At 44.6% G+C, this 12,130-nt stretch overlaps 1 protein-coding gene across 6 annotated transcripts in view; it reads right to left on the reverse strand.

The window, feature by feature from the left end:
* Positions 1-12,130, reverse strand: part of prelid3a (PRELI domain containing 3A) — a 46,090-nt gene that overhangs the window by 30,176 nt on the left and 3,784 nt on the right. Inside the window, exon 1 of one of the 6 annotated variants that reach the window (XM_068030791.1) lies at positions 9,547-9,792. The exons of 3 other annotated variants lie outside the window; for them this stretch is intronic. Coding sequence is in view for 2 of the 3 variants with exons in the window: in XM_068030787.1 (XP_067886888.1) it covers positions 9,524-9,558 (35 nt within the window). In the remaining variant the exon portion in view is untranslated. Of the gene's footprint in view, positions 1-7,584; positions 7,683-9,523; positions 9,793-12,130 lie in introns of those variants that run through there. 2 more of the 6 variants (XM_068030787.1, XM_068030788.1) reach the window with 2 other exon arrangements.

Here is a 12,130-nt window from a genome sequence, read left to right on the forward strand (position 1 = left end):
GATCCCAAAATTCATATATACACACACACACACGAAAAAGGGCATTTAGGCTTGGGTGTATGTAGATTTCTCTGTTGGTTGAAAGTTTAGTATGAAGACAAAGCGTCACTTTCAATTCTCTGCTGCGCCTGTTGAACATGTAGAATTCATAGCAGGGCACCTCCCTTTTTGTTTGTTGGATTTTCTCCTAGCTCTCAACTGGACAAGCTTTGGTGATGCTTCTTCCTGGGTCAGTCTCTCTCTCTCTCTCTCTCAAGAGAGACAGAGCTACCTTTAAAGCTAAAAGTTCCTCACATCTCATCTCTGTTGGAAGTAGGGAGATTTTGCTTCCTGTGCTGATTGACAATAGACCAGTCTGTGGCTACTTCACACCTTCTTTATTTCAGAAGAACCCATTCAATTCAAAAATGTCTCTTGATAGGTTCAGGATGGGTGTAATTGAGACCTCTTAGCTTTGAATGTATTCTTTTGTCCTTGCCAGACAGTTTGAATAAACTAAAGAAAGGGCAGGGCCTATCAGAGATGTACAAGGGAACTTATGTATGGATGCAGAAGATGTGGGCAGGGTTCTTAATGAGTTTTTTGTCTCTGTCTTCACGAGGGATGATGTAGACATTGTAGTAAAAGAGTAGTGTGAAATATTAGATACGATAAGCATAATGAGAGAGGAAGTACGAGAGGGCCTGACATCCTTGAAAGTGGATAAATTGCCAGGGCTGGATGGATTGCATCCCAAGTTGTTAAAGGAAGCCAGGGAAGAAATAACAGATGATCATCTTCAAATCCTCACTGGATACAGTCGAGGTGCCAAAGGATTGGAGGTCTGCGAGCGTTATACCAATATTTAAAAAGGGTGCAAGGGACAGGCCAAATAATTATAGGCCAGTCGGTCTGACCTCAGTGGTGGGTAAATTATTAGATTCAATTCTGAGATACATTACCACTGAGAAAGGCAAGGATAAATCAGGGATAGTCAGCATGGATTTGTTAAGGGAAGGTCATGTCTTACTAACTTAATAGAGTTTTTTGTGGAAGTAACAAGGAGGATTGATGAGGGTAGTGCAGTGGATGTTGTCTGCATGGATTTTAGTAAGGCATATGGCGGACTGGTCAGTAAAATGAAAGCCCATTGGTTGCAGGGGAATGTGGCAGGTTGGATCCAAAATTGGCTTAGTGACAGCAACGGGTAGTTGTCGACGGATGTTTTTGCAAATGGTAAGTGGTTTCCATTGGTGTTGCACAGGGCTCAGTGTTGGGTCCCTTGCTGTTTGTGGTATATATGAATGGTTTGGACTTAAATGTGGGAGGCATGATTGGGAAATTTGCTGATGACACAAAAATTGGCCGTGTAGTTGATAGTGAAGAGGATAGCTCTAGACTCCAGAATGATATCAATGGTTTGGTTGAGTGGGCGGAAAAGTGGCAAATGGAATTCAATCCAGAGAAGTGTGAGGTATTGCGTTTGGGGAGGGCAAACAAAGCGAGGGAATACACAACAAACAAGAGGATATTGAGAGGGGTAGAAGAAGTGAGAGACCTCAGAATGCAAGTCCACAGGTCCCTGAAGGTGGCAGGACAGGTAGATAAAATGGTGAAGAAGGCATATGGAATGCTTTCCTTTACTGGCCGAGGTATAGAATACAAAAGCAGGGATGTAATGCTGAAATTGTATAAAATGCTGGTTAGGCCACAGCTGGAGTACTGCGTACAGTTCTGGTCACCACATTACAGGAAGAACATAAATGCTCTGGAGAGATACAGAGGAGATTTACAAGACTGTTGCCATGGCTTGAAAGTTGCAGTTATGAGGAAACATTGGATTGGCTAGGGCTGTTTTCCTTAGAACAGAGGAGGCTGAGGGAAGACCTAAGAGGGTGGTGGGTGTCAGGAATTCACTGCCAGGAATGGTAGTGGAGGCAGAAACCCTCAACTCTTTTAAAAAGGTACCTAGACATGCATCGGAAATGCTGTAAACTGCAAGGCTACGGACCAGGAGGTGGAAGGTGGGATTAGATTGGAGGGCTAGGTTTTACGGCCAGTGCACGATGGGCTGAATGGCCTCCTCCTGTGCTGTAATTTTTCTATAGTTCTAAAGGGAAGGTCTCTGGACCTTTGGTGGCCATTTTTAAGCATACTGTCCACTTTTTTAATTCTTCAGATGGAGTTCTTGTAGCTTCAATCGCTGCACTTTACATGAACGCCACTTTGGTCAAAGAGCAAAGTTTTAAGGAATGTCATAAAGGAGAGAGAGGCCGAGAGGTTTAGGAAGGGAATTCCAGAGCATAGGGCCGAGGCAGATGAAGGCATGGTCACCAATGGTGCAGCAATTAAATCTAATATGCACAAGAGCTGGAGGGGTTTATAGAGATAGGGAGAGGTGAGGCCAAGGAACAATTTGGAAACAATGAAGAGAATTTTAAAAATTAAGGTGTTGCTAGACTGGAAGCCAATATAAGTCAATGAGTATTGGGGTGTAGGTGAATAGGACTTGGTGCAGGTTAGGATTCAGACAGCAGAATTTTTGGATGAGCCTCAAGCCTATGAAGATCACAGACCAGCCAGGAGAGCTTTGGAATAGTCAATTATAGAGGTAGTAAAGGCATGGATGAGCGTTTCACCGGCAGAGGAGCCAAGGCAGGGCAGAATTGGACAATGTTGTGAAGGTAATAGATGGTTTTGGTGGTGTGGTTGGAAGCTCATCCTGGGGTCAAGTACAACACCGAGCTTGCGAATGGTCTGGTTCAGCCTCAGACAGTTGCCAGAGAGGGGGATGGCATCAGCAGCAAGGGAGCGAAGTTTGTGACAGGGCCAGAAGAGAAATTTCTGCTCATCCAGCACCAGATAACAGTATGACAATTTAGGCACAGTGGCGCAGTGGTTAGCACCGCAGCCTCACAGCTCCAGGGACCCGGGTTCGATTCCAGGTACTGCCTGTGTGGAGTTTGCAAGTTCTCCCTGTGTCTGCGTGGGTTTTCTCCGGGTGCTCCGGTTTCCTCCCACAAGCCAAAAGACTTGCAGGTTGATAGGTAAATTGGCCATTATAAATTGTCACTAGTGTAGGTAGGTGGTAGGGAAATATCGGGACAGGTGGGGATGTTTGGTAGGAATATGGGATTAGCGGAGGATTAGTATAAATGGGTGGTTGATGTTCGGCACAGACTCGGTGGGCCGAAGGGCCTGTTTCAGTGCTGTATCTCTAATCTAAGATGCAACGGAGGAGTCAAGAGAGGCAGTGGTGAAGTGGATCTGGGTGTCATCAACATACATGTGAAACATGATGTGGTGTTTTCAGATGACGTTGCCGAGAGGGCAACATGTGGATGAGAAATATGAAGGGGTACTGCCATGGGATCTTCTAAGGGGGGAATCTGGGACCTTGGTTTAATGACTGCACCTCTAAAAGTGCAGCAATCACTCAGCATTACTGAAGTGTCAGTCTGGATTAAGTGTACATTTGTGGAGTGGAGCTTGAACCCAGAACCCACAAGAGTGCCAGCACTGAACCAAGGCTGACGCTTAAAGTTGTTGACTTTAGACAGTAGGTACATTTGATCTACCTGCAGTCTGAATCTATTCCCCAGACAGCTTAACTAGGTTTACCATTACATTTGTTCGCAGATGAACAAGGAGTTGGTACAGCTGGATAAGGGATACAGTAAACAATTAAAATGCCTTCCAATGGGAGATGTGACTTGTTTTTTTATATAAACACACAGGTTGATCAAAAAAGCAAACGTTCCTTCAGTTCTTTCTGTAGTGCAGAATCGCCACAATTTGAGATATATTCTGTAAAGCATTTTGTTTTGCACAAAATACATCGATTTCCAGAGAACTACAGGGTAAGAAGCACAAGCAGAATTAAGGATCACTGTGGGGAGAGTCAGCACCTGCTTCATACCCAGTCCCACAAGAACACAAGAAAGAGGAGCAGAAGTAGACCATATCTCCAATGGAGCCTGCTCCGTCATTGTGGGCGGCACAGTGGTTAGCACCGCAGCCTCACAGCTCCAGGGACCCGGGTTCGATTCTGGGTACTGCCTGTGTGGAGTTTGCAAGTTCTCCCTGTATCTGCGTGGGTTTTCGCCGGGTGCTCCGGTTTCCTCCCACATCCAAAAGACTTGCAGGTGATAGGTAAATTGGCCGTTGTAAATTGCCCCTAGTGTAGGGAGGTGATAGGGAATATGGGATTACTGTAGGGTTAGTATAAATGGGTGGTTGTTGGTCAGCACAGACTCGGTGGGCCGAAGGGCCTGTTTCAGTGCTGTATCTCTAAATAAAAAATACGATCATGGCTGATCTTGGGCTTTAATTCCATTTTCCTGCCCACCCGCCAATCCCTTGATTCCCTAAAAGATCAAAAATCTGTCTGTCCCAGCCCTAAATATATTCAATGATGGAGCATGCACAACCCTCTGGGGTAAAGAATTCCAAAGATTCACAATCCTTTAAGTGAAGTAATTTCTCCTCATCTCAGTCCTGAATGATTGACCCCTTATCCTGAGACTGTGCCCCCATGTTCTAGATTCCCTGACCAGTGGGAACAATCTCAGCTTCCACCCTATCAAACCCTTTCAGATTCGGGTTCCGAAGGGTCAATGACCCGAAACGTTAACTCTGCTTCTCTTTTCACAGATGCTGCCAGACCTGCCTAGTGGTTCCAGCATTTCTTGTTTTTATTTCAGATTTCCAGCATCCGCAGTATTTTGCTTTTATCCTTTCAGATTCTTGTATGTTCCGATGTGATTGCCTCTCATTCTCCTAAACTCCAGAGATCATAGGCCCAATTTACTCAGCCTCTCGTCATAGGACCTCATGTAGGGTTAAGTAGAAACAATAAATTCACGATAGCTGAAGACGGAAGGCCCCCCCGATCACGGGGCAAACCCCGCGGGGGTAGGGGTGGGGGATCAATGGGGCGCGGGGACTGCCTTTCTTGCCTGTGGCCCCATCCATGGGGAATGGAGCCTCTGGCTCTGATGGCCTTCCCCCGCAACCTCCCATACTGGACCTGGTGTTGGGGAATGAGCCCGGCCAGGTGGTTGAAGTTTCAGTAGGGGACTACTTTGGGAATAGTGATCGCAATTCCGTCAGTTTTAGAATACTCATGGACAAAGACGAGAGTGGTCCCAAAGGAAGAGTGCTAAATTGGGGGAAGGCCAACTATACCAAAATTTGGCAGGAGCTGGGGAATGTAGATTGGGAGCAGCTGTTTGAAGGTAAATCCACATTTGATATGTGGGAGGCTTTTAAAGAGAGGTTGATTCGCGTGCAGGAGAGACATGTTCCTGTGAAAATGAGGGATAGAAATGGCAAGATTAGGGAACCATGGATGACAGGTGTCAGGCAGGGAGGAAGTTGTCGAGCGAGGGAGCCGTGGTTTACTCAAGAAGTTGAAGCGCTTGTCAAGAGGAAGAGGGCAGCTTATGTTAGGATGAGACGTGAAGGCTCAGTTAGGGCGCTTGAGAGTTACAAGCTAGCCAGGAAGGATCTAAAGGGAGGGCTAAGAAGAGCAAGGAGAGGACACGAGAAGTCATTGGCGGATAGGATCAAAGAAAACCCTAAGGCTTTCTATAGGTATATCAGGAATAAACGAATGATAAGAGTTAGAACAGGGCCAATCAAGGATAGTAGTGGGAAGTTGTGTGCGGAATCAGAGGAGATAGGGGAAGCGTTAAATGAATATTTTTCGTCAGTATTTACAGTAGAGAAAGAAAATGTTGCCGAGGAGATTACTGAGATACAGCCTACTAGGCTAGATGGGATTGAGATTCACAAGGAGGAGGTGTTAGCAATTTTGGAAAGAGTGAAAATAGATAAGTCCCCTGGGCCAGATGGGATTTATCCTAGGATTCTCTGGGAAGCCAGGGAGGAGATTGCAGAGCCGTTGTTGTTGATCTTTAAGTCGTCATTGTCGACAGGAGTAGTGCCGGAGGACTGGAGGATAGCAAATGTTGTCCCCTTGTTCAAGAAGGGGAGTAGAGACAGCCCTGGTAATTATAGACCTGTGAGCCTTACTTCGGTTGTGGGTAAAATGTTGGAAAAGGTTATAAGAGACAGGATTTATAATCATCTTGAAAAGAATAAGTTCATTTGCGATAGTCAGCACGGTTTTGTGAAAGGTAGGTCGTGCCTCACAAACCTTATTGAGTTTTTCGAGAAGGTGACCAAACAGGTGGATGAGGGTAAAGCCGTGGATGTGGTGTATATGGATTTCAGTAAGGCGTTTGATAAGGTTCCCCACGGTAGGCTATTGCAGAAAATACGCAAGTATGGGGTTGAAGGTGATTTAGAGCTTTGGATCAGAAATTGGCTAGCTGAAAGAAGACAGAGGGTGGTGGTTGATGGCAAATGTTCATCCTGGAGTTTAGTTACTAGTGGTGTACCGCAAGGTTCTGTTTTGGGGCCACTGCTGTTTGTCATTTTTATAAACGACCTGGATGAGGGTGTAGAAGGGTGGGTTAGTAAATTTGCGGATGACACGAAGGTCGGTGGAGTTGTGGATAGTGTCGAAGGGTGTTGTAGGGTACAGAGGGACATAGATAGGCTGCAGAGCTGGGCTGAGAGATGGCAAATGGAGTTTAATGCGGAGAAGTGTGAGGTGATTCACTTTGGAAGGAGTAACAGCAATGCAGAGTACTGGGCTAATGGGAAGATTCTTGGTAGTGTAGATGAGCAGAGAGATCTTGGTATCCAGGTACATAAATCCCTGAAAGTTGCTACCCAGGTTAATAGGGCTGTTAAGAAGGCATATGGTGTGTTAGCCTTTATTAGTAGGGGGATCGAGTTTCAGAGCCACGGGGTCATGATGCAGCTGTACAAAACTCTGGTGAGGCCGCACCTGGAGTATTGCGTGCAGTTCTGGTCACCGCATTATAGGAAGGATGTGGAAGCTATGGAAAGGGTGCAGAGGAGATTTACTAGGATGTTGCCTGGTATGGAAGGAAGGTCTTACGAGGAAAGGCTGAGGGACTTGGGGTTGTTTTCGTTAGAGAGGAGGAGGAGGAGAGGTGACTTAATAGAAACATACAAGATAATCAGAGGGTTAGATAGGGTGGATAGTGAGAGTCTTTTTCCTCGGATGAGGATGGCAAACACGAGGGGACATAGCTTTAAGTTGAGGGGTGAAAGATATAGGACAGATGTCAGAGGTAGTTTCTTTACGCAGAGAGTAGTAGGGGCGTGGAACGCCCTGCCTGCAACAGTAGTAGACTCGCCAACTTTAAGGGCATTTAAGTGGTCATTGGATAGACATATGGATGTAAATGGAATAGTGTAGGTCAGATGATCGGCGCAACATCGAGGGCCGAAGGGCCTGTACTGCGCTGTAATATTCTAATAAATTCTAATAAATCCCAGGGACCAATCTACTAAATCCCCCTCCCCGGCCACTCACACCCATTCCCGCTAGTGAGGTGGGGCAAGCCCGTTGACCAGACCCCAACACTCCCACCACCCGTCCAGGCCCGGCCACCCACCCACCCCCACCCCCACCAAGGGAAACGCCGGACAGTGCCCCACATCCCTTCCCCCGCTCCGGGCCTATATTTTCAATTCCGCCCCCCTGACAGAATCCCTTTCCGTTACCTAAACATGTGTTCGGAGCTCCAGATCTTCATGTTACCACCAGCGAGGCCACTCTCCGGTGCTAATAGCGCCACGAAAATGACTGCTCCCCCTTTCTGCCCCGTCGCCGCGCTCCGCCCCCTCGCCCCGCCCCCTCGCCCCGCCCCGCCCCAGCCCGCGCTCCGCCCCCTCGCCCCGCCCCAGCCCGCGCTCCGCCCCCTCGCCCCGCCCCAGCCCGCGCTCCGCCCCCTCGCCTCGCCCCCCACTACCTCGGCCCGCCTCCAGCCGCGGCCCGCCCTTCACCCTCTGTCTCCGCCGCGCTCCGCCCCCCTTCGCGCTTTGCCCTGACCCCGCCCCGCCCTCTCCCAGACTCTCTGCCGCGCTCCGCCCCTTCACCCCGCCTCAGCCGCGTTCCGCCCCCATTCTGCGATTTCCCGATGACGTCACCGCACTGTTGCAATTCCCGTTTCCACGGTGCGTTCACCGTAAACAAAACGGATCAATGCCATGTCTTGTTTTACTCGTCTAAAGCTAAGATAAATCGCAACAATTTTTTTTAAAAGCCTGTACATCAGATACAACTTCTTGAATTGAGGAGGTAATAACTGTTCTCATTATAATTTGAAATGTTAGATTTTAAAATACAATGCCAGCAGAATTAATTAGGTTGCATCATGTGACACGCAACCGTATTCACATGTATATACAGTCAAGCAAACAACCTCCACCCAAGAGAAAAATATCAGAAAAAGCCCACCCATGTGACCTCCATGTCTGAACGTTTGGCTTCAGCTGGTGGAGTACTTTTATTACATTCAAAAGGAAGGTACAGTACTTCAGCTATTCTGCACATGAACTTTACAAAACGGTACAATCTCATTCCCAATAACATTTCTTGTCTGAAAAAGTTTCCTCGCAATGATTCCTTAAAGAGTAGCAAGTCTTTTCAAAGTTTATATAATCTTGGCCTTCAGAAAAGCATTTTATTTCTTAACTCAATAAACATCCACCACATTAAGTCAGCTTATTCCCAGGTCGTGGAGTGGGTCCATTCATTTTAATGGCAGCAGTGATTTCAAACTGACGTAGGTTGAACATCACCATTTGTAAGGAAAACTACATTTTGGGTACCATTAATATAATCCTTACTGGATAGCAATTTAAATTACCCATTAAACTATCCCAATAAACTCAGAACATTTATTCTAGGCATTGCTGAGTGATGCAGACCAGGAAGGAATGATTCAGGTTTGATCCATGGTCTGTACTGAGCTACTTTGTCTCTTTTGGGTTAGAGAGGGGAAGTACATCTGGTTGCTTTTCAAATACTGCTGCTGGAAATAGCAGTAACAGTATTTTTGGACAGTACAACAGCTGTTTCTCCCCTGATCAAATAGCATATTGACGCTCATCATCAAGGCTCATGATGAATAATGAGCATTATTATTGGAATGAATAATTCCAATTATGAACAATAGTCACTTGGGTAAAGTACTGGAAGGTGCCTACCACTCACAGGGCTGTACTCAAGCAGAGAAGAGAAAGGACAGGAGAGCACTTGCTGAAAATTGGAGAGGGGAAAATAAGTTTCTGATGTCGATAATGTAGTGCATCAGATTCGACTAATAGTTTGACAGGCACCATGTTCCTAAGAGCCACACATATTTTCATATGTTCTATGATTAAAGAACGAGAACAACTGAAACGCTACTTATCAAAAAGAGGAAGGTTGTTTGGGCTACTGTTTACAAGCCATTTGTTACTGATTGTGTTTTTGCCTGTCTGCTTACTTGCTCTTCTCTAACGACTATGTTGATTAAATATCTCTTACAACCTGTTTGCTACACTGGCAAAACAGTTTATTAGCCGGTCCTAGCCAATCTCATATGCTAGGATTGCATTATAAAATGTAACATACTGCATTTGAAATTATCTCACTCAAAAAAAAAACTACATTTACCTTTTTAGATACACCTGCCTCACCTTACAACTCATTCTTTAACGTTTCGGCGTGATGTAGACAGCTGTGGTTGGCCTTATCACACACAATTGGCAATGGCCACTAAAAAAGTTGATAGTCAGGCAAGTAGGATTCAATATCAACAAGAAAAAGAAACGTGATAAAAAATACGAAAAAAAGAAACATAAAGCAGCAAGAAAACCATTTGCAAATACGATAAAGCAAAGTACTAAGAAAGCCCATCGCACAGTATGGGCTTGTGTTTGGGTTAAATTCACTTTGTTGAGGTGGGGGAGGGGGTGTTATGATGATGTAACTTTGCGAGGAGGATGACTGCTCTTGGGGGCGAGGACGGGCTTGCGACATGACGCAATACGCACAACATTTGTATGTATCCACAGAGCCGGTGGGACACGTGTGTTGCGGATCCAGGGAGCGCACAATAAGTAACGGCGGGGCGGGGCGGGGCTGTGCTAAATTAGCCACTGTCCACACATTTTAAACGTGGATGAAATTATCAAATGTTTTAAAAACGGAATTGCGCTTCGCCATCTCCTAATGCTGTAGAAAAGCTTTACTCCTCAGCACAGCAGCCGAAACTTATTTATTTCATGGGATGTAGGCATTTGTTAACCATCCCTAATTGCCCTTGACTGAATTCAGAGGGCAGTTAAGAGTCAACCACATTGCTGTGGGTCTGGAGTCACATGTAGTCCAGACCAGGTCAGGGCAGCAGATTTCCTTCCCTAAAGGACATTAGAGAACCAATCTGCACCTTCTCCTTTGTTATCTCTTGCCCAACCCCCACCTCACTTGTTTATAATCTGTGACTTTTCTAATATTTGTCAGTTCCGAAGAAGGGTCACTGACCCGAAATGTTAACTCTGCTTCTCTTTCCACAGATGCTGCCAGACCTGCTGAGTGAATCCAGCATTTCTTGTTTTTGTATTAGAGAACCAGATGTGTTTTTGCAACAATTGATGGTAGTTTCATGGTCACCATTATCAATTCCAATTTAATTAGTTGAATTTATCAATTCATTGAATTTAAATTATGCTAGCTGCGATGGTGAGATTTAAACCCATGTCCCCAGAACTTTAGCTTGGGTTTACTAGTGATGTTACCACCATCTCCCCTGGTGAGAGTGATTGAGGGCTTTAATCAGGGTCTTTCAGTTCTCCCAATCTCACCATCCTGTTAGACTTTCTATCCTCCTCATTCATTCATTCATTTTGTTCTGTTGGCCCTAATTTTATATGTCTTTTAAATTTCAATTTGATTGTAATCTCCTTATTCGTGGAACTCAATTTTTTAGGAATCCCCTATTGCCTCACAGGAATATATCCATTTTTACTCTCTCCATCCTCTATTTGAAGCTTTCCCACTGCTGATTCATCAATATATTTGCTAACTTTTAAGTTCCCCAATTTAGGTTTCCAGAAGTAAATCACGCAATGCTTGTTTCTTTATTCAGTACATGTTTTGGAAGCATACAATTAGGTTAGATTCTAGAAATGACTTTTTGCAGAGAATTGTTGACCTTTGCAATAAATTGTCAGCATATGTGGATTTGCTGTGTGTGTTCAAAAGGAAGCTAGACGAGTTCCTGCAAGTAGAAGGGATCACAAATTAGGACAGTGATATGGGTTAAAGGGAGTAGTGTTATCAGCATTATGGTCTCGTTGAGGCTGCTTGACTGTCTGTGAGGATCAGAGGGGATGTTGCCAGACTTTATTCCCTAAATTGGTATGTAGTTTTTTTTGCCTTTTACAGGATATTGTATGACTGCAGGGGAGAGGGAATGAGTTTAACAGTGTGAGTTGGTTGCACCATGTCAGCAGAGGAAAGATTAAATTTGATCTATTCCTGTCCTTTTTCTGACGCTTTTGTATTAGTGGACTAGAAATAGATTAACCTAGGAAGCAATTTCCTACTTTGACAATGCATTATCTTAATTCCAGTTTATGTTGAGATAGCTAAAGTCACCCAATATTATTGTCACATATCTCTTTGAACTGTCTGCAGATATTCACATTATCTCATCTCTATTGTTTGGTGCCAGGTAATGTAAACCAAGAATTGTACTATTCCCTTTTCTGTTTATTAACATTATCGAAATGGATTGTGTGTTACTGAAATCCCTTAGGACATCTTTACATTCCAGCCCTGTGTTAGAATCCTTTATTAACACTGCCATCCCATTATCCTGAATCCAATTATTAGGAACGATTACTTTTATTTTTTTTTTGGCTCTCATTTACATTTCTAATATTCTACAACAATGTTTTTGTTTCTCACTCCAAAGTTTTCTTTTTTTTCCTCCACTTTTTCCTCACTATTACAACTAAATCTTCTGTTTCTATTCAACCATTTTATTAATCCTGATTAATTAGGCTACAATAAGTGAAATTGAAAAATGTAATCTTGAGCAACATTCATGTTCGATCATGTCTCCATGCATTGGTGTCATAGGTACAAGTTAGTTCAGGATGTCAAGAATTACTTCTTTAGACAAAGAGTGATTAATTTTATTTCCTGGAGTGGACCTCCAGGTGGAATAGTAGATGCAAATCCTCTGGAGAAATTAAGGGACAGATAATTAATGAG

This window comes from Heterodontus francisci, chromosome 5 (assembly GCF_036365525.1).
Source record: "Heterodontus francisci isolate sHetFra1 chromosome 5, sHetFra1.hap1, whole genome shotgun sequence".
NCBI lineage: Eukaryota > Metazoa > Chordata > Chondrichthyes > Heterodontiformes > Heterodontidae > Heterodontus > Heterodontus francisci.